This window comes from Propithecus coquereli, unplaced genomic scaffold (genome assembly GCF_000956105.1).
Source record: "Propithecus coquereli isolate 6110/MARCELLA unplaced genomic scaffold, Pcoq_1.0 Scaffold328, whole genome shotgun sequence".
NCBI lineage: Eukaryota > Metazoa > Chordata > Mammalia > Primates > Indriidae > Propithecus > Propithecus coquereli.
In genome coordinates this window covers 78,634-99,762 of record NW_012148930.1, presented here as the reverse complement: position 1 = coordinate 99,762, position 21,129 = coordinate 78,634, and the positions used below count along the sequence as shown (strand labels likewise).

The window sequence follows — 21,129 nt, the reverse complement described above, 5'->3', positions numbered from 1 at the left end:
CCTGCAGTTCACCGCGGGCTCTGTCCCACTGTCGGGCAGGATCCTAAGTAAAATACGGGCCTGTGGGGAGTGAAGGTGGGTGGGGGGAGTGGCACGGGGTGGGGCTGGGTCTGCCAGCCAGAAAACCATCCTCGGGAAGCCACCCTGCTTCCCAAGGCAGGAGGCTCTGTGCCCGCCAGGGAGGCTGGCAGGTCAGCATCTCTGCCCGTCTCCCACCGTGGCTTAGGGTCCCCCTCTCACTTGCCAAGGCCCTTCTGTTTGAGGACCAGAAGCCTGGCGGGAGGAAACCTCCCTCGGGGAGCCTTTCCGCTCCCACCCGCGGTGTCCTCCGCCTCCCCCAGACTCCAGGAACTCCCCGGCCGAGCGACTGTCCCCACCGCAGGTCTGGACGGCAGCAGGGACCTGGGCATGCTGAGGAAGCAACTTAGTTTTACATTTGGGGAACAAAGCAAAGAGAGACCCTGTTGTCTTCCTGATGCAAAAATCAGAAAGTAAACTTCCAAAAGGATCTTGGCTGGTGCTGAAGATGCAGATTCTCCCCCAGGGGCCTCTCTGCCCAGGGCGTGGGCCAGAATCCGGCAGCTGACGGGGATTTCTGGCTGTCAAAAGGGAACATGGGTTTCCAAAGACTGAAAAGCACTGATCTGGAAAAAAGTCACAACCGCCGTAGACCTGCTTTCTTGTGTGAACTCTTTACGTCTCCTCTCCGTAAGTGGCAAGGGACGGACAGGTGTCCGGCAGGTGCCACATGCAGCGTATTCCAGGCCCTAGAGAGGCACGTGATACGTCAGTGACAGACAATGGAGCTGTGGTCGGGCAGGTCTGGGTTCAAATTCCAACTCCATCCTTACTAGCTGCGATCCTGGATGAGTCACTCCCGTCCCGAGACTTCTCTCATGTCACACAGTGAGACTATCACCTGTCACACGGGGTGGTGGAGATCCAATGAAAAATGCCCCGAACAGTGCCTGGAATATACAGCAGGTGCTCAAAAATGCCAGTGCCCACTCTTCAACTACTTCATCTACCCCGGGGGGCAAGGTATGGAGTCTGGAGGAGACTGGATCATGCCCAGAGCTCTGCTTCCTAATTGGGTAAGCCCCAGACTCACGAGTTCTCATCGGGCCGGACACAGCCCCAGGGGCCTGCCCCGCAAACCCACCACCAAACTCCCACCCCAAAGAAGGGCCACCAGCAGCCCCCAGGGGCCACACCTCCACGGACAATGGTCATCGGGTCTTATTTATGACAACTTTTTAGAACACACACACCCAATCTAGGAACAGAAATGTACAGCATGAGGCTTAAATAACTTTCGTACATATGTACAGCTGTCACAGAGGTACAAAACATATATACACCTTGTGCTAGCCACGGCGCTGAGGACAGTGCGAGCCGAACAGAACCCTGCGGCGGGGGCAGGGGGATCGCTAGAAAAGAGCTGGTGGGCAGGGCGGGGCCCCGATTCACATCAGGGGTCTTCTCTGACCCTCAGCTGTTCATGGAGCAGTTTCTACTTCCTACTTCCCTGCAAGGCCCTCAGGACACGGGTTCAAAGGACTAAACTAGGGTGTGGTGGAGGCCACGGGACCACCTGAGTGCTGGGGATGGGCAGGGGGTAGGGGACAGAACAAAGATGCCAAAGAAGAAACAGAACTTTCCTTTTAGATTCTGTCCTTGCACATAAGAGAGCAGGGAAGGATCTGGGAGCCAGGAGAGGAGGACCAGGCCCAGGAAGGCCTGTGGGGGGCAGTGGCCATTGACCAGGAAGCCGTGCTAGGCAAACAGAACAGCAAGCAGTTTCCTGTTTGGGATGGCAAAGGGACAGACACCATAGGGACGGACCACACAGCGGGAAGGAGCTCCCTGCTCCCGCAGGGCAGGCTCTGCCCACGCAAACACAGCGGGGGAACACAGCACAGGCAGGGGCTGAACCACCAAGGGGGTGTGCCTGCTCCCAGCCCAGACTGCTTCAGGGGACACCCCCCAAGAGCTGGGAGAGAGCAGGGCAAAAAGCATCATGTTCTCTGACATCACAGCAGCCACCTGCCTGTGTCTCCACCTCAGGTGGCGCAAGAAAGTCCCAGCAACCTAGCATCTTCCCCATAGTGGTTTTGTGCTTTAAACGTCCCTCTGCCCGAGCCACACACCCCGAGGCAGGCAGCAGGGCTGGACGGCCGAGGGTGGAGGGTTTCCTAGGCTGAAGCTGGGGTGGGGCCACCTCCCAGGGGATGAAGGTGGCACCCTGATCCCCTCAAAGGCTTGGGTGTGCTGGCCTCTGCCTCACAGCCTGTCCTCCTTCCTTGGCAGCCTCCAGGGCAATGCCAGGTGCTGCCTTCGAGTGTTCTGGCTGCCTCAGAGGAGTCAGTCACTCAAGTAAAAGCAAACATGGAACTGGTTAACACTGAGAACGGGGTCCTGGCGCAGGACCGTGCTGAGAAGGCCCAAGCACAGTGGAGAGGGAAGACACCCTCCATCTGGGGAACTTGCCAATCCATTTCAAAAGCATCGACGGGGCTCTGCCCAGGAGACAGGGAATCTGGGTCCACGTGCTTCAGGCTCAACAGGGCTGGGACGCAGCCCGTGCTCGGGCGTTTAAAGATTTGGGGTGTGGGGTCTAGACAGGGCTCTACCCCTGGGCCCACAGCACACAGATGTGGCTCTGCTACCACGGCTCAGCCTCAAGTCTTAGGATGCGCACAGAGGGGTCAGAAGTAACAAGTCCCAGAATTAGGACAAGCCACGGCCACGCCCTGGTCTGAGCAAGGGCTGCCCCCCTCCCCCAACACGGGCAACCCCACCCTAACTTTGGACAGAGCCTCCTGGGAGGATCCTCCCGGGCCCAGATCGGCCACGAATGCCTGCCTGAGAGCCCTGCCATTGTGCTCGAGTCGCAACCGTTTTGTGCTTCCAACACCTAGGACGCTTGTGCAACGAGGGGAGCTGGGGGCCTGCCCCTAACTATGTACCTTGGACATCCCTGAAAGAGTCGGCAGAGACTCCAACGTTCATGGAGCACAACTGGGGCGGCTCAGGGGGGGCGGGCTCAGGGCTCCCGAAGGACTTCAAGTTTAGAGTCAATGACACTCGCCAGGACGGCAGAGCCGGCCGCCATGAGGTAGCTGACCCACTGAAACAGCAGAAATGGGCAACGGCGATGAGCACCTCTCGCGGGCCTGGCTCCCACCTCGCGCCAGAACAGGCCTTGCAGCTCCAGTACGGCCGCCCGGGCGGCGTCCCGGGCCCCGGGGGCAGCAGGGCCCAGTCTTACGTGTTTCTACAGCTTGTAAACAGTCATGCGGACAGTCTTCCTTGCAGGTTGCAAGGTCAAAACTTTCTGTTCAGGTGGGGAGGGACGGAAGAGGAGAGAGAAGAGACTGTGGTCGCTCCGAGTGCCAAGCGGGTGGCCCAGCACCCCGGGGTGGCCCAAGGAAGGAGGGTTTCCAGTCATCGCGAGACTGTCAGGTTCCAGGAGACCAGCAGCCGAGGGCGTGTCCTAACCCCACGTCCCGCGGGGCGCGCACAAGCAGGGCAGCCTTCTTAGCCTCTGGGGCTGCTCCTCCGAGGAGGGCGCCAGGGTTGGGGGACAGGCCCCCTCAGCCTCCACCGGGGCCTGACTCCGCCCACACCAGGGGCCCCAAGGGGCAGGCTCCAGCTGCCCTAGACAGGAGGAGGAGAGGAGCCGAGGGCAGAAACAGAGCCACCGCCAGAAAGTCCAAAAGTCACTGCGTCCTCTGAACGGAGCTGGGGTTCCTGGCTCCCATCTGAGGCCGGGACGGGAGACCAGCGATGCGACGGAGAAGCGTGTGGACAGGCTCGGCCCCACCCCCAAGGCCCGCTCCTGCACACGCAGAGTCGCCCCAACAGGGGGCGCCCAAACACTGACTTAACACCCCGCCCAGAGCTGGGTCTCAGCCTCGGGAAGAGAGAAACTCAAAGACCCTTGTCATCGCCAACCTCCTAAAGGGAGCGCCTGTGCCTTGGGCCAGTTTTAAGGCTGAAGACGTATCTCCTGAACAACCACAGGGAAAGAAGCTGGAGACGCTTCCTGTCCTAGTCGGGTGAAAACACAGGTGGACTGCGGGGGGACGGGGTGCTGGGCAGTCCCCCCACCCAAGTCACTTACTTCCCAGTGGATACAGTCCACCAAGCTGCTTCCTGCATGACCCATGCAGGGCTCTGGGGACGGGCTCCCTGGCCCTGGGCTGGGGGGTGAGCGCCCTGCCCTGTGAGTGAGAAGACACGTGTGGTGCCGCGGGCGTGGCTGGTGCCAGGCCCAGGATGGAGGAAGGCACTGAAGCGTCAGGCGGCCTGGAGGCCAGGGGTGCGCTAGCAGGGTCCCCGGCGGCGGTGTCAGGGACAGGCCCGAGCTGCAAAGAGTCAAAGGGGCATGTCCCTCCTCTGCAAAGCAACAGAGGAGGTGGCCCTGGAGGCCAGGGCAGCGGACTCCCTTTGGGGTCCCTGGTCCCCAAGAGCTGAGGGAAAGAACATGTGGGAAGAAACTTCAAGTCAGTTTCCAGGAGGCAACAGCAAAAAATAAAAATAAAAAACCAATAAATAACTGAAGTATTTCTGACCATCTCCCCAAAGGACTCTTGCTAGCAGCTCCCTCTTGGCCCGTCAGAAAGGGACCCTAGGAGATTGCTGGGGCCAACTGGGACTAATTGTGGCCACAGGGTTCTGGGACAGCTGCAAGGCCCAGCTGCCTACACCTGATTTCCATGGTTACCTGAGGACTGGCTTTTTGGGCTCATAGGCAGGCGCGGTGGCTCCAGAGGCTGGCTGAGAGCGTGGGGGAGGCCAGCTCCTGGGGGGCACAATGGGGCTGGGCTGCCTCACCCCCCCGAGGGCCTCCTGCTGGGCCAGAGGCTGGGAGGAGGGGCAGGGCCGGCTCAGCAGGGAACACGTGGCCGGTGGTGGGTGACAGGGTGGGGAGTCCAGGGGACGCGGGAGAGGAACAGAGGGGATAATGCCCTTTGGCTTCACAGCTTAATTTCCTCTCCAGCCTCTCTCCCCCGAGAGGCTTCCAAGAAGCAGGGGAGGGACTGAGGAAACAGCACCCCCGGGAAGGCAGGGGGAGCAGACGAGGGGGCCGCAGCCACGGCCCACTCCTCTGTCCCCAGGCAGCGCCCCGTCAGGCCGGGCCACAGCTGCCCTCTGTGCTGTCCAGGCTGCCGAGGTCGAGGGTCCGGGGGCGTCCCTCCGACCTCACTCCTAGGGTGGGCCACTGTGGGGTAACCGCCGCACGCTCCAGAACTTCACCGTCAGGTCACTGGGGTGGAGGACAAAAAGGGCTTGGTCAGCTCTTGAAGTGGGCCCAGCTGGCTGTCCCCAGGAGTGAAGGATGGGCCGATTCTCCACATTTGGGGACAAATGTGGCAGGGCCCAAGAAGCAAGCATCACTTAGGGGCAGGCAGGCTGCAGGGGGGGCACTGCAGGGGGCGGGCTGCGGTCTCCCAGGCCCCGCGGGGTCCTTATCCCAGGCTGTCCTCTGTGCTTTGTTTTGCCCAGGCCTGAAGGCGGCCCCCTGCTCCCCGGCACCCTCTCCCGGGCCGTCCCGCTGCTCATGCTCGGGGAGGAGGGGGAGCAGGAGGGCAGGCAGGGCGCTCTCTGGGCCAGGCATGTGCAGGGACAGTAGAGAGAAGGAGTAAAATAATCTCATACCGTCAAGAAGCAGCTCAGATCGAAGTGAGGAAAGAGAGGGAAAAGGAAAGAGGGAAGAATGAGAGAGGGGGCAGAGACGGGGTCAGGGCAGGGTGGTGGCGCGGCCCTTTATGGCCAGGACCCGGCGAGGAAGGCAGGGGGTGAGTCCAGGGACGTAATTCCACAACTTTACCCGGCAGTCACTGTGGGGGGAGAGAGCGAGGGGCAGAGAGGAGAGGCAGGAGGAGACGGGAAGGGGAGGGGACAGGGGACAAGGTCGGAACGAGAAGGGAAAAGAAGAAAGCCGTCTGAGTAGCACCCCATGGGACTGGGTGCTCCCTGCGTGGGGGACCAGAGCTGGGGCCAGAGGGAGGTGTGGTGTGGAGGCGGCAGGGTGGCCCTGCGGTCTGAGAGGTCCCTGGGCGGGGAGACAGCCAGGGGGGCTGCCGTGGGAGGGGCAGGAGAGGCCTGGAGAGAAGTGGGCAAGTCCTGGCCTGGGGCCCGGCACGCAGTAGGCACTCTGCAGGCTGGCACAGGTGGGGTACGGAAAGGAGGCTGCTGTAGGGTCTGCTCTGTGACCTGAGGGCTCTGAGCCGCCCAGCACCCCCTGCCCGTGCCAGGAGAGGGGTGGGGGCGGAGGCAGACTCTCAGTCCAGCACCCACCTGGAGGCCGTGAAGATGTGCTTGGCATTGGTGCAAATGGCATTGATGGGGCTGTCGTGGCCCTTGATCTCCCCGATGGGCGTGAAGTTGTCCACGTTCCAGACCTTGATGACGCCCGCACGGCAGGCACTCAGCAGCATGGGGCGGCCCGGGACAAAGGCCAGGGCGCACACCCAGTCCTTGTGCGCGTTGGGGATTTGCTGCGGGAGGATCAGGGCTGGTGAGGGCTGGGGGAGGTGACAAGGAGGGAGAGGACCTGCCCCGGGGCCCCTCTTGCTACTGGCAGAGGGCTGCTACCATGCAGGCAGACATCATTGGTCCCAGGAGCCAGGCTGGGGTGGCCTGTGCTAGGGGTTTCAGGGGACCAGAGATGGGTCCTTCTGCCCCCACGCCCCCATGAGGTTCAAGCCTAAGATCCTGCGCTGGTGGAGAACCCTTCAGCCCTCAAACGGGGCAGGCTAGAATGTAATCGCTGCCGGGAGAGGGAATCTGGTGACTAAGCTTCATGTTCGAGCCCCGGGGCCGAGAGCAAAGCCATCGCTGAGAGCAGGTGGCACAGGGGGGAGATGGTGGCATCAGGAGAGGCTGCAGGGAGGGAGGGGTGGCGGTGGAGACAGAGAGGTTAGAGGCTGGAGAACAGCCTCAGGGAGCTCTGAAACCAGCTCCCCTGGGGCCAGCGAGCCCAAACCCTAGGGCCCCAGGGGCCTGCCTGGGCTGGAGAGCCACCCCGCTCAGCCCGCCCTCTCCCCGTCCTCCCACGTGCACCTGGATGAGCTCCTGCTGGTCCAGGTCCCACTTCTTGATGCCATTATCCCGGGAGCCACTGAACAGGATGTCTCCCTGGATGGAGAGACACTCGATGCCGTCGTAGTGCGGGGGCTCAAAGTTGTGCGTGGGGCCGATGGTGCCTGTCACGCAGTCGCCCAGCTCGAACATCTGCGGGAGGCGGCGCCGTAGGGAGAGCTCAGAGCAGGGAGGAGGGAAGGCCAGGGCCCTCGGCACTGCTGTCCCCAGGGGCCCAAAGAGTGGGGGTCTGGCCCAGCAGGTGAGGGCTCCTGGAGGAGGTGCTGCTTTTTCCAGGACACTGGGGACTCTGGGGACTCCGGTCCTCACCCCTCCCACGGAGACTGAGGCTGGGGGGCAGGAGCCTGACTTAAGCTAATGCGGGGGCGACTCAGCGGATCACTCGAGACCCCACAGCTACACGGAGAAAGGTTTATAATTCTTCTGTTTTTTAATAAATTAAATGTAATGTTACTTGTCTTTAAATGAAAATATCCACCATAATCCCACCACCCAACCTCTCTGCTTCCTTCCGGTGTCGGACCAGGAACATACAGTTTCCAATGGCATCATCGGGGAGCAAACAATCAGTGCTGTCTGTATACTCTCTGTTTCCCTACTTGTCATTTTAACAGTTGCAATGTGTCCTGTTCGTGCGTGTGACTGCTCCTCTACCCTTAAACATTCAGGGTATTTCTACTTTTTCACCATTCACGAGTAACCCCGCAATCTACAACTTTCTGCACACAGCTTCTTGCCGTCTTTGGGGTGATTTCTTCAGCATAAATCCCCAGATCCCCAGAAGTCTCATTAGTCTTTATGAGCAACCTCAAGGTGACAGAGGCCAAAGACGGGGAGGGTGGAAGAAACACTAGGAACGCCCCCCAGCCTCTGGTACCTTGACATAGTGGTCCTTGGAGCCGGTCACCACGAGGTCGTGCTGGCTGGCAGTCTGGGTGACTGTCAGGCACATCACAGGTCCGATGTGGCCAGTCAGTTTGCCGATGGGCTGGAACCTGCAGTGGGGAGAGGCCCAGCCGGGGCGGGGGGCGGATTAGAGGGGACCCTGGGCTTGCGGGGGGGGGTCTGCCCTGAAACCAGCTGGCCTGGCCAAGGTACTCTCCACCTCAAGGCAAGATCAGGAACCTGGACAAACGCTTCTCCGTGTCCCAGGACTCTCAGAGGAGGGGACACAAGCCCAGCAGTGTGGGGGACGAGGAGCAGCTGTGGTCCTGCCCACCCTGAGTGGGTCACCCAAAACTGAGACCTAGAAACTGTTGCTGGGAAACATGTTGCCGGGCCCTCGCCCCTCCCCCGGCGTCCCACTGACCGGCTCAGCTCCCAGATGCGGACGGCATTGCCCGAGGCGGCGTACAGCATGGTGCCCGAGGGGCTGAGGGCGATCTGGTTGATCTGATGCTCCCCCTGCGCACTGGTGATGGCACGGGTAGACGTGGCGGCGCAGGCGTCACCTGAGATCACCTGGCCCGAGGACCTGCCGTGAGGAGGAGAGGCAAGGCCACAGGTCAAAACAGTCCATCACATGGGCCAGAAAACCAGTAACACCTCACTCAGACAAGCCCCGACAGCCCACTTCCTCCAGGAAGTCTTCCCTGACTGACAAAAGAGCAACAGCCTCTCCTGGAGGTGGGACCGGTGTCTTACCAGGAGATGACACTTGCTGTGTTGATAAGCGCCCTAGAACATTTAACCTCAAAAATCATTTTAAATATATTATTATTTATAAGGGAAATACAAATGGCTGAAAAATACCAAAGAGATTCCAAAGCAACTTAACGTAACAAGTACCGAGAGATTCTGGCTTTAAATGCTAAAATCTTGGTGTTTTTATAGTTGCTGAGCTAAATCACGTGATTACTGCGTTTACAGATTTAAAAACTGTCACTGAAAGGTTAACGTGCCTACTGTTTTCATGAAGGCAGACCTACACTGCCTCAGAGACCCCTGGGCACGGACGTGGGGACACAGAAGTGAAGAGGTCAGTGTGAAGTATCGGTGAGTCACAATTCAAAAAAGGGTTAGTGGCCGGGCGCGGTGGCTCATGCCTGTAATCCTAGCACTCTGGGAGGCCAAGGGGGGCGGATTGTTTGAGCTCAGGAGTTCGAGACCAGCCTGAGCAAGAGCGAGACCCCGTCTCTACTAAAAATAGAAAGAAATTATCTGGACAACTAAAAATGTATAGAAAAAATTAGTCGGGCATGGTGGTGCATGCCTGCAGTCCCAGCTATTCGAGAGGCTGAGGCAGGAGGATCGCTTGAGCCCAGGAGTCTGAGGTTGCTGTGAGCGAGGCTGACGCCATGGCACTCACTCTAGCCCGGGCAAAAAGAGTGAGACTCTGTCTCAAAAAAAAAAAAAAAAAAAAGGTTAGTTTGCAGAGTCATAAAAAGAAAAGGTTATCGAAATAAGTAGTCAATAGCACACTTACTCTCTAAAAAGTAATCTCAGGGGTTGAATTTTTATGATCAGACTATGATAATTTTGATATCTGTCAAAGTTTTGTACCTCGGGTTACTCAGAGCAGATTTAACGCCGTGCGGCTCTGTCTTTACTACAGATGTGTGGAGCTGTAACCACATATTTTGCTCTTTAAAAATAACTTTCTCTTGCTGATTGCAAAATACAATTCTATCAACAAAAACCATGTATAAAAATGATAATTTTATTGCATAAGTTTGGAAATTATAAGTACAGCATTTAAGTTTGAGTCTGTATTAGACAAATAAGCACTATGCTTTTCAAGTAATCTGAAATTCACTTTTATTTACCTCTTTATTTTGATGGTGGCTTGATTTTTTTTTTTTATTTAAACGTAACATCACTAAACTTGTGCCATGGTAGCACGGAAATTATCTATGGTGTCCTGTATGATTGTACTCTAGCCAGGGTGGACATAAATTATAAAAATTGAAGATGAAGGTGCAAGGAAGTATAAATTCATGCTGCCTGCTGCTAAGAGAATTTCGTTCTTCACGACTATGTCACGTTACAATGCCACTGTTTCATAAGGGGTTTAAATTCTATGGAGCAGGGTACCAGAATTATTAGTGTTCATTTTTATCTGAGATCTTTATGCTCTAACGTTCTTGGTCCTGTGGAAACATCTCAGTACACAAAAATACTGCAACGTTAATACCCAAGAGAAAAGCCACAATCGTGTGTATGCCGGTCATCGTGATCAGTGCAGTAAAATTTTTTTAAATAAACGCTGTCCTTCACCAAAAAAAAAAAAAAAAAAACAACCAATTTTTCATTCAATTAGAAAGGATTATTTTGTTTTTGAAGTTTTTCTTCTATTTCCGTAATAAAACACCATGGCCCCAAGGAAAAATGTTTTTTTCTAGTGTGGCAGTCAACATGTTAAGGATCAAATTAAGTAACAGATCGTAGCTAGCAATGAACACATAAGGCTAAAGCGTGACTTTTGCTAAAAAGCCATTTTGTTATGCAGGGGTCATGGTCTTGGCTCCGTGTGCCTGAGAGCGTCAGGGCCTGGGGACTCGGGGCCACGTCTGGGTGGTCACCTACACAGGCAGAGGCCGGCAGGGCCCGGGGGGCTGCTGCCGTCTGCTGGACTCACCCCGTTTCCTCTGTTGGACTCACAGGGAAATACCCAACACCCCTCCAGGGGCAGGGCTTATGGGCTGGGACGTGGGTATGAGCAGGGCGGGTCAAAGGCTCCCCCAAGCTGCTACCCCAGACACTGTCCCTGATCACAAGGGTCTCACCTCATCCCCCAGAATCAAACCAAGGTTATGGGCTGGTAATGGCCTTTGTGGCCATGTAGCCAGGCTGTGCCGTGCTTAGGGGGTCACCTGAAGGGCGGAAGCATCTGCACCCAACCCAGCCCACCGCCGCCACCGCCACGAAGCCGGCAGGGGGAAGGTGGTACTCACGTGAGGGTTCGGATGCACTTGGCCGAGTCCCGGATGTCCCAGACTTTGATGTAGGAGGTGGACACGGAGAACACGAGCCCCGAGTGGCTGCAGTGCTTGATGGAGACCACGTTGTTGGGGTGGCCCTTGAGGGCCGCGATCTCCTGCCCCGTCACCAAGTTCCACATCTTGCAGCTGCGGTCTGCGCGATGGGGGGGACACAGGGAGGGGAGTGGCGTCAGCTGCCAGGGAGGGGGCCAGGCAGCTCCCCCAACACGGGCTACCCAGTGCGGTCAGGGGAAGTGACAGAGAAAGATCTAGAGGAAGGAGCTGAGGGACAATCTGAGGGACAGAAAAACGCACAGGCGTGTGCCTGTGCTCAACTCGGGGGAGAGAGAAGTTGGTCAGAAAATCTTCAGATCAGGCCGGGCGCGGTGGCTCACGCCTGTAATCCTAGCTCTCTGGGAGGCCGAGGCGGGCGGATTGTTTGAGTTCAGGAGTTTGAGACCAGCCTGAACAAGGGCGAGACCCCGTCTCTACTAAAAATAGAAAGAAATTAATCAGACAACTAAAAATATATACAAAAAATTAGCTGGGCATGGTGGCGCATGCCTGTAGTCCCAGCTACTCGGGAGGCTGAGGCAGGAGGATTGCTTGAGCCCAGGAGTTTGAGGTTGCTGTGAGCTAGGCCGACGCCAAGGCACTCACTCTAGCCCGGGCAACAAAGCGAGACTCTGTCTCAAAAAAAAAAAAAAGAAAATCTTCAGATCAGAGTTGCTCAAGCAAACCTACAAACGCCAGAGTTCTGCGAGCATTGCCAAGGTATCTTGGGCTAAAATAAAATTCTCAAGCCTTTGGTGCCTGTTCCTACAAATGCTGTCATGATAGCTGACAAAGTGAGGGGAAGTGGTGAGCACGTCTCACGGCAAAGGCTGGACTCAGTCAATCACACCCAGACTGACAGCTCTCCTCCCGCCTGCGGCAGATCTTTCTCCTGTTTCTATCATGTGTCTACTTGGCTTGCTCTTTCTGGTACAATTTGTGACTTTGCTGTTGCGATCGAGTGAGTGTGGTTTTGTGGGGTCCTGCTGCCCAGATCACAGGAAGGGCCGAGATGCAGAGGCTGGGCAAGACCAGGAGAGCAGTGGAGTGGGAGGTGGGATGAGCGAGCACAGGAGGGGCACCCTAGAGGCCTCCTGAAGTTCTCAGGAGGTCTGGAAGGAAGTGCTGGATGAGGCACCGGGGCTGGGAAGGACGGAAGGCTCAGCCGCAGCTGTGTGGGAGGACAGCCTGGAGCCAAGGCAAGAGACAAGGATAGTGAGCAAGCTGACCCCCCATCCTCACCTCCTGGGGGCTCTGTGCTCTTATCCCCTGCACAGACTACTCTGACAAAGGAAGTCAGGGTGGGAGACCCTAGCCCAGCTTGGCCAGCTGGGGTTCCACGCACCTTTGGAGCCTGTGAACAGTAACTCATCCGTGGCGTCCAGGCAGAGGATGGGCTTGGTGTGGCCCTCGGCCATGGAGACGCACTGCAGCGGGGCTGTCCGCGCACCCTTGGCTCCTCCGACGGGAGAGATGGTGCCCCTTCCCGGGAGAGAGGGAGAGAGGGGAGGGCGTGCCCATCAACCAGGGAGACTGTGGCCAGGCCGATCAAGGTACATGGGTGGAAGGGGACAGGGCAGAGATGGCATGAGGGCCTAATGACAGAGACTCCAGGGACTCTGGCCAAACTCCACCAAGGTCTGAGCCGGGGACGGGCTGCGCGGGGCGGGAGGGCTCGTCTCGTACAGCAATCTGTCAGTCGCCATCCTGAGCACTTCTGGGGAAGCAAGCCCTGTGCTAAGCACAGCTAGAGGAGCAGGAAGCCGGAGCCCTACCCATGGAGAGTTCCTGTCTGACACTGCCCGGCCCAGATCCTGAGACAGAAACGCACCCCGGCCCCTGCTGGGCAGGACAGAGGCCCAAGTGCTGGAACTGCCCCTGCAGCTCCCATCAGTGGCTGCGGCTGCTGCAGTAACCCAAGTGTGAGGGAGGGGTGCAGAGAGGGAAGGATGCTCAGGCTGTCCCCTCTAAGCCCCCTGATCCCAGTGTATCCATCTGCCAGTGACAGCCTCTGGGGCTGGCACCTCCGCAGCAGAGAAGCTTGACGTGAACACACTCCCCTACCACGGCCCCTTTGGACCAGCACGGTCAGACCTCTGTCTGTCATTTACAAAGGGCTAAAGGACCCCAGCTTAGCTTTGGGTTAGGATGTTCGGGGCCTCTCTGGAATGAGGCTATATGGACCTGGAACGGCACCTGCCCGCTCCCCATGGCGCACTGAGACGGGAAATGAGGCGGATCCGAACACGTGTGAGGGTTTTGCGATGCCAGCCAGCCGCAGGTTCTGGGAATAAGGACTTTTTTTCTCAGTGAGGGTCTTTTGGGATGGGCCAGGGCTGAATTATATCTGAAAATATATCCCGATTCTTTTTCAAAGAGAACGCTGCTCCTGACAGCGATGCTGTGGCGAAGGGTACACGGAAGTGACCAAGGTCCCAGCCACGCAGCGTCTCGCACAGCCCTCCACGGACTCCGCCAGGCCCACCCCAGGACAGTGGCCGGACACATCCAGCTGCCAGCCAGGTGTCTCCCTCTCTCTCGCCCTCTTTCTCCCCGTGTCTCTCACACACACACAGCTCCCCAGGCTGCCCCAGCGCCCCACGTGTGACGCTGGCTTGGCCTAGCCATGTGGCTGGGGAAGAAGCCCAAGACTGCCGTGGGACGATGTCAATGGGATACTCCCTTCGATGAGGGCTGGGCAGGCTGGCCAGCATCTCATGGTGGCAAAGCCTCAGGCCCGCAGGAGGGCTAACCAGAACGTCAGCACCTCGCCCGGAGGCGCAGGAGCAGAGGCCTGCCGGACAGCCGGAGACGCTCGGTCCACGCAGGGCTCTCTGCTCGTCAGGGCTCAGGCCCACCAGGTCCCGAGACTTGTCCTGGCTGCGGGGCTGTGCTGGGTCAGCTGGGGAGAACCAGCTCTGGCCTCCCCCAGACGGGGACAGGGAGGTACCCGCACATCTGTGTGCCAAGATGTGTGGGCAGGGGGCACCGTCCCCTCGCTGTCCCTCCCAGAGCCAAGGTCTGAAGAGCACAGCCCCTGGCACAAGCTCAGTGAGTCATCAGAGCCCCGAGCACAGCCACCGGTGCCCCTCAGAGGAGCAGCAGCCTCGCGGCCCCCCGGGCCTTGCACCTGCCCTCCAGCCCCGGCCCAGCCCCTCAGGCATCCATGCTGCGCCCACGCCGTGCCCAGGTGTGAGGGAGAAGAGGACAGGCTGGCAACAAGCAGCTGCACGCCCGCCCAAGCGCCAGCGCCAGCCGTCCAGGCGCAGTCAGAGGCCACGCGGCCACCCTGAGAGGAGGAACCCTGGGCAGGAACAGGTCGAGGGAGGGGAGGGAAGCCAGGGGCAGCATGCGAGGACGGGGGTGTGCAGGCAGGAGGGGCCGGTGCAGCGAGAGGCAGAGAAGAGAGTGCAGAGAGTGACAGCTGGGGACCAAACACGAGAGACATTCTGTGTGTACCTCAGGACCTCCGACAAAGAGGAGTCGCTGTCATCAGACCTGGGGAGGGCAGAAAATTAGCTGGATTAGGGGGCGAGAGGCAGACACACAGGAGGGGACAGCAGAGGCGGCAGCAGCACGGGGAGGTCAGAGGGCAGGTTATGCTCTTCAAGGGCAGTGGAGAGAGGCAGAGGAAGGACGGCCTTCCAGGGAGAGCAGGGAAGGTGGGGTGGGCTGGCCTGGGAGGCTCCCCAGGGAAGGGACCACCGGGGCCCCTCAGCTGGCAGGGTGGGAGTGAGGCGGGATCGTGGGGAGGCTGGGAGCGCCTGCCCCATGCTTGGGGAGGCGGTTCTGGGGTCCTACGCTGGTTCCGAGCTCTCTGGCTGCCCCACTGCATGAGAGAGGGCACCTGCCCCGCCGCGGCAAGGCTCACACCTGGCCGAGGCCAAAGGAAGCCATGCCCGGTCCTCCCCGTCCCTGGGAGCTGGCTTCTGCCAGCAATGCCTCAGGCGCTCACTAAGCTGCAAAGCCCGCCTGCCCCCAGGGAGTCCACAGGACCGTGCCTAGAGCCAGCTCTGTACCAGGCGTGGGCCCGAGACGTGGCCCAGCGGACAGGACCAAGGACTCTGGGGGACCCCCAGGCTGGGCTGGGCAGAGTCCCACCTCGATCCTTCCAGAAAGGGAACTGGTCCGTTTTAACAGTCCCCCGCCAGTGCGCGCCTGAGCTGAGGCAGGTCGGGGAAGGAAGGTGTTGGGGAGCGGGCTCTGCTAGGCCCTGACCCAGGGACTCCGCGTCCACGGAGCTGCATTTTGACGCAGGGAGGGGCGTTTCTGCGGGGAGGTGGGACGGAACGCCAGGCACCAGGTACAAGGACAAGCGCTTTCTAGCTAGGGGATCCCCTGCAGGATTCAGCACCACCGCCCTTTGGGCTGGGGGAACTTTTACGGAGCCAAGAGAGGAGCCATCTGGGGGGCTGCAGAGAGCCAGAGAGGGCCAGGGGTGGGGGGCAAGCACAGAGGAGCACACAGAGGGTGGGGTCCCTCCCTTTCCCGAGGCAGAGCGGGCAGAAGTCGAGCCCCAGGCTCTGGGCCCTGCTCTGCCACTTTCTAGGCGCACGTCCTTGGCCCCTTTGAGCCTCATTTCCTCTTATGTAAAACGGGGAAGACCATGCTCATGGCTGATTTACAGGTCAAGTGGAGTCACAGGTACGCAAGCAGGTTGTGAAGCAAGGTGAGAGCACCTACTGAATGCAGGGGCTGCTGCTAACAGAAATTGCGCCATTAGTAACGAAAGCATCGCAGCGGGAGCTGAGAGACAGGCTGATCTGGACCTGCCAGGTGAAGGTAACCTGGGGGTCTCCTTCTGCTGGGACAGTTCACAAGGACCGCTGGGGCCTTGTGTGAAGCACTGTGGTCAGACATCAGAGTGGCTGAAGCTGAAGGAAGGGGCTTCAGAGAAGAATCACAGAGTCAGCAGAGGCAGACTAAAGGGACAGTTCTGGAGAGCCCTCTGCCTGTCTGCCCCGCACGGCCACTGTCCAGCCCCAATCCCTGGGGCTTCCTTCCTGCCCTCTGCTGAGGGCCCAGCATGCTCAGGGGAAGGGGAGGGCCCATGGTCGATACAAAAAGGACAGAGTTGCCAGGAGGAGGGGTCAGAGCCTCGACTCTCAGAGGGGCCGGGAGAGCAGGGCTGGGGTCTGCCGCTGCTCCAGCCCTCCTCCAGCAAGGACCACCCACAGGCTGCCTCTCGTACCTGGGTGTCCTGCCCGCCCACCCCGCAGCCCTGCTTACTTGTCCAGCGCCGATCCCTGGCTCTGATTACTGGTGAGACGAGAGAAGACGTTGCGGTCATTGCGGGGCCGAGTGGGAGGGGACGATGGGGGCGTGAATCCCACGTCCGTGGACCTGGGGCGGCGGGCGGAGGGCAGCTTGTTGGTGACCACCCCTTGCCCACAGGCCCACACCTGTGCTGGGCTTCCACCCTCTGCCTCGGGAGAGGCCCGCGGGGCAGGGCCCGCTGCACAGTCTTCTTGGAGCTCAGCCCCCAGCTAAGCTCCTGGACGCTGTTTTTAAAAATCGATCCTCATCATTCACAGATTTCATATTTGGGAATTCACCTACTTGTTAAAATGCATTTGTAATCCCCAGCTCAATACGTGTGCCTTTGTGCTCATTCTTGGACACATGCAGAGCAGCAAAAAAATGTGAGTCACTCAACGCGCATGTCCCCAGCTGAGGCTGGACGAGGAGACGCTCTGCCTCGTTTCGGCTCTCACACCGTGAACACGTGTCCTCTTCATGATCTATGTGGGGCCAGCCTATTGTGCATTTTTGTGGGTTTTTTTGGTGATTTCACGGTTTAAAATGGCCCCAGGCATAGCGATGAAGTGCCACCTAAGTGGCACTTCGGTGCTCCTAAGTGCAGGAGGCTGTGATGTGCCTTACGGGGAAGACGAATGAGGAGCTTAGTTCAGGCAGGAGTAACAGCGCCCTGGGCCACGAGTTCAATGTTAATCAATCAACGATATATATTAAATAAGTGTCTGTAAACAGAAACTCATAATACGAGGTTATGTATTGGTTAGGTGATAAAAATGTCGTAACCAGAGGCTCAAAGGAACTGAATCCTGTATTTTTCCTGGGAGCAATGGTTCAGTGCTCAGTGATTTAGTGTTTGTGCCGACTCTGTAGAACGTAACTACTGCAAATAACGAGAATCGACTCCAGGGAAGGAAGGGTGCACTGCCCGTTCCAACATTCCAAGACCCTTTCTTCGGAAAGATGTCACTAGGTTCAGTCTAAGTCCTCCCTGTCTTTGTAGAGTCCATCACGAGTTCGGCCTAAATCCCCCAGACTGCAGCTTAAGTGTGTTCTCGCAGGGCGCAGGTGAAGTGACAGTCTGTGAGGCTCCAAGCGCGCAGATGTTCTGGCAACTCCTCCCCACCAACGCCACCCTGCAAACCACTGGCCAGGGGCGTCTTCCCGGCTTTGGGGAGGAGGGAGGGCTGGGAGCTTGAGCAAGTCCCCCTCCTGCCTCCCACCAAGACAGGCAGCAAGAGGTCACCTTGAATTCCTGCTTCCCCGCTACCCAGCTGTGTGCACTGGGGAAGGCCACCGAACCTCTGGAAGTTACATGCACGCACCAGGACACCCTAAGAGTCATCGTGCGATGTGCAGAAGCTCTGAGGGGCCTGCCCCACGTGTGGCTGACCAGCTGGAGACTTACCTCCATTGATCTCTCTGATTTTTCTTTGAACTTCTACACTCCCCTCAGCATGACAAGGCCTTAAAAAGACCTGATGCTTCCAAGCACCTATGTTCACAAAAGGGGGCTGAAGCACATCAGTGCAATGACTGATCTAAGCCGCTAGAAAGCCACCTACATGGAGTGCAGCAAGCAAGCAGTTTCCATGATGGCATCTGGCTCGACTACCCAGTTCAAGGCGCCTTACGGAGAGCACATTTCTTGAGTTCACACCTGACAGGATGGGGAAGGGACCAGAGGGTGAAGCTAAATGGCTTAGTCACTTTGGCCCAGATTAAAAAGTGTTCGAGATGACCTACACAGTAGAACGTCACAGCTATTTGTGCACCCAAGGACGACACTGGCAGTGACTCTGGAACAGATTCTAGAACATGCTCTCACCTAATGGGCTGCCCTCGGTCATATGACTTCCTTCTTGTCAGAGGGGACGTCTCCGTGCCTCGAGACTGCCGGGGGCTGGAACAGAGGGTCCAGTGAGGCCCAGGCCCAACTCCAGGCCCACCCTGACTCACATTCCTGGCTCCCATCCTTACAAAGTGCTGCCCCGGGTAGGCAGGCTGACGGTGCGCGAGACCTTGTCCCGGTGGTAGGGGTCTCGGATGGAGAAGCCCACTCCGTCCTCCTTGATCTCGACAAGGGAGGCCAAGGACTTGGTGATGTTCTTGGTGGAGATGTCCAGCGGGGGACCCAGGCACTCGGCCGACACAGCCTTCATCTGGGCAGACAGCTTGGGCTCACCCTGGGCAAGGACGGACGGGGTGGAACAACTGCTCAATCGGGATGGCACGTAAAGGGGGAACCAGGGAGAAGTCTGACGAGGGAATGGTGCTGCCTCGGCCTGAGCGAGCGGCGCTGCTGGAAGGACCCGGGCAGTCACCTCCCAGAGATTTCTGTGTGCCCCGGCTAACCACTCAAGGCTTCTGGAGCACCGGGAGCAGCTGAAACTGGTTTACTCAGCCGGAGCATGCACACGCAGAATGCCCAGACTGACTTGTTTGCTGGTCACCAGCTAATCGGTATATCCTAAAGCTGTGCGTAATTTACCATTCCCAGTCTGCAGTTTTTTTCCCATTCCCTCTTTAATAAATCCTGCATCTTGGTTCAGTCTAATAACTAACCCCTTGCTGTTAAGTAAACTCCCTTGTTGTTGACTCCCATTCTATTGAGTCGACTACTGCATGCAAGGTGACTAGACAGAGCACGAGGCAGAGCCACAGGTAGGGCAGCAGGAGGTTTTGAGAGCAGGCCCCTGGTTATGGTGATGCTGCCAGGCAGAGTGGACGCAGAGGCCAGCAGCGGCTCCGGCCACTTGTCTGACCTTCCACCCACCTCAAAAAGAATGGGCTCTAACAGGCTACATAGCTGGACGTCCCCCAATTCCAGGCTAGATCTTGGCACCTCAATCCCAGCTGGATGCAGAGGTAGGGCAGAGCCACAGGACAGGGGGGACCAGGCTGCAGGGAGGCTGGCCCTGCTGCACCTACTGCTTGACTTCCAGTGGGGCTCACCTTGAACTTGAAATCGTCGTGGCTGGTGGAGCCTTTCATGGTGAATGACTGGGAGAAGCTGAGGAGGAAGCGGAGAGAGCTTAGGCTCTGGATATCCTACGCACTCGCTCTCTGGGACTGAAAGACTTGTGGGTCTCAAAATGCCACCAAATCCAGGCTCAGCCTGGGGCCCCTGTGGCAATGCCTCCCCACCAGCCCCAGGTACCTGCTGCGAGCCAGCCTCTCACGCCAGCTTGGAGACTCACCTCCCCTCGGAGAACTCCGAGATCTCCTCGTCGGTGCTGGCGTAGCCATTCTCTGTGGGAGGCAGGGAGGGGACTGAGGCCCTGTGGGGTGCGGGGAGAGGCGGCAGCCTCCCTCCAGCATCTCACCCACTGGGCTCCCACCGGGGCTCCTGGGGAAGCGAGGTCCTCCCCAGGGTCAGAGCCAGAGAGCACTGGGAGTGCCTAGGTGCAGCGGAGCCCCCGCCCGCGCCGCCCGTACCCTGCTGCACGTTGTAGATGAGCGCCTGCAGCTCGGGGTGCGCCTCGGCCTTCTCCCGCAGGGCGTCCAGGAGCAGATGGTTCTGGGAGGAGCCCGCCATGTCTGTCTGCCTCAGCCGGCCCTCCAGCAGCCGGATCTGCGCCTCCTTCTGTGCCACTTGCAGCCCCTGGGGGCAGGGAGCAGGGCCTTGGTTACCCCTCCTGGGCCGTGGAGCCCCATGTCACACAGCCTGCTCCCACAACACACCAGGAGCCCTTCCAGCTCCTGGACATCACCTGCGTACCTGTCACCGACCTGAGATGCATCCCAGCCCCCTTAGTTCCCATGTGCACACATTAGGGGAGGTCACCTTAGGACACATTCTCTTATGGGCTAGAGGGTGTCCCCCCAAGGCTCATATTTTGAAGCTCTAATGCCTAGTACCTCAGAATGTGACTATATTTGGAGATGGGCCCTTTAAAGAGGTGACGAGGTCATATGGGTGGCCGTGACACAATATGGCTGGCGTCCTTATAAGAGGAGGAGATTAAGACATGGACAAGCACCAGGAAAACCATGTGAAGACACAGTGGGGAGAAGGTGGCCATCGACAGCCAAGGAGAGAGGCCCCAGGGTCACCCCTGCCGACACCTTGATCTTGGACTTCCCAGCTTCCAGAACTGATAGAAAATAAATCTCTGGTGTTCGAGCCTCCCAGTCTGCGGCGTTAACATTTTGTTAACGGCAGCTGGTAAACTAATACCAGCCCTAGACACGGAGCAGAGCTGAGAGGAGCCCACTGGGGACATGGAGGAGTCAGGAGGGCAGAGTCTCCCACCCGCTTCCCCCACACCCGTGCACTGGGTGCAGTCTGTCCCCAGAGACCACAGGCCCCGGGAGGGAAGGAAGTGTATCCTCTGGCCAGCCCTCTGTCGGGGAGAGAGACACGCAGCCCAAGGAACACCTGATGTTTTGGCGTAAATGCTCCTGGGTGGAATGTGGTCTGTTTGTCCGTCTGTCTCCCGTTCCCCCACCTGCGACATACACACACTTTCCCGTCCACCTCCAACACTCAAGCCCGGGGCCGCCTAGGCCAGACACGCAGGGTCCAGTTCATAGCCCTGCTATGTGCCGGCCTCACAGCTACAGAATCCGCCCTGGCCTGTGAGACACAGCTGGGGAGGGGCCCGGCCTGTGGGCTTTACCACTAGGTGTACCATGGAGGCCCCATGCCTGGGGGCCCACGCCCAGGTGGGCTCCTGGCTCACCTTGTCAATGGACGCCTTGAGGAAATTGTCTAGCAGGAGGCGGGCTTCGGCCAGGGAGCAGGAGCTGATGACCACCGATGTGTCTGTTGAGTCCAGCTCCTCCT

At 58.5% G+C, this 21,129-nt stretch overlaps 1 protein-coding gene across 1 annotated transcript in view; it reads right to left on the bottom strand.

Moving 5' to 3' along the window:
- Nucleotides 1-4,794: 4,794 nt before the first annotated feature.
- KIF21B (kinesin family member 21B) overlaps nt 4,795-21,129 on the bottom strand; it is a 46,100-nt gene continuing 29,765 nt past the window's right edge. The window contains exons 21-35 of the mRNA XM_012650473.1: nt 21,026-21,127; nt 19,779-19,944; nt 19,541-19,592; nt 19,296-19,353; nt 18,321-18,526; nt 18,169-18,243; nt 16,314-16,427; nt 14,544-14,582; nt 12,430-12,566; nt 11,004-11,184; nt 8,420-8,584; nt 7,988-8,105; nt 7,072-7,242; nt 6,307-6,506; nt 4,795-5,272 (exon numbers count right to left, since the gene is read on the bottom strand). Coding sequence (XP_012505927.1) covers nt 5,215-5,272; nt 6,307-6,506; nt 7,072-7,242; nt 7,988-8,105; nt 8,420-8,584; nt 11,004-11,184; nt 12,430-12,566; nt 14,544-14,582; nt 16,314-16,427; nt 18,169-18,243; nt 18,321-18,526; nt 19,296-19,353; nt 19,541-19,592; nt 19,779-19,944; nt 21,026-21,127 — 1,842 coding nt within the window. The 3' untranslated portion in view covers nt 4,795-5,214. The remainder of the gene's footprint in view (nt 5,273-6,306; nt 6,507-7,071; nt 7,243-7,987; nt 8,106-8,419; nt 8,585-11,003; nt 11,185-12,429; nt 12,567-14,543; nt 14,583-16,313; nt 16,428-18,168; nt 18,244-18,320; nt 18,527-19,295; nt 19,354-19,540; nt 19,593-19,778; nt 19,945-21,025; nt 21,128-21,129) is intronic.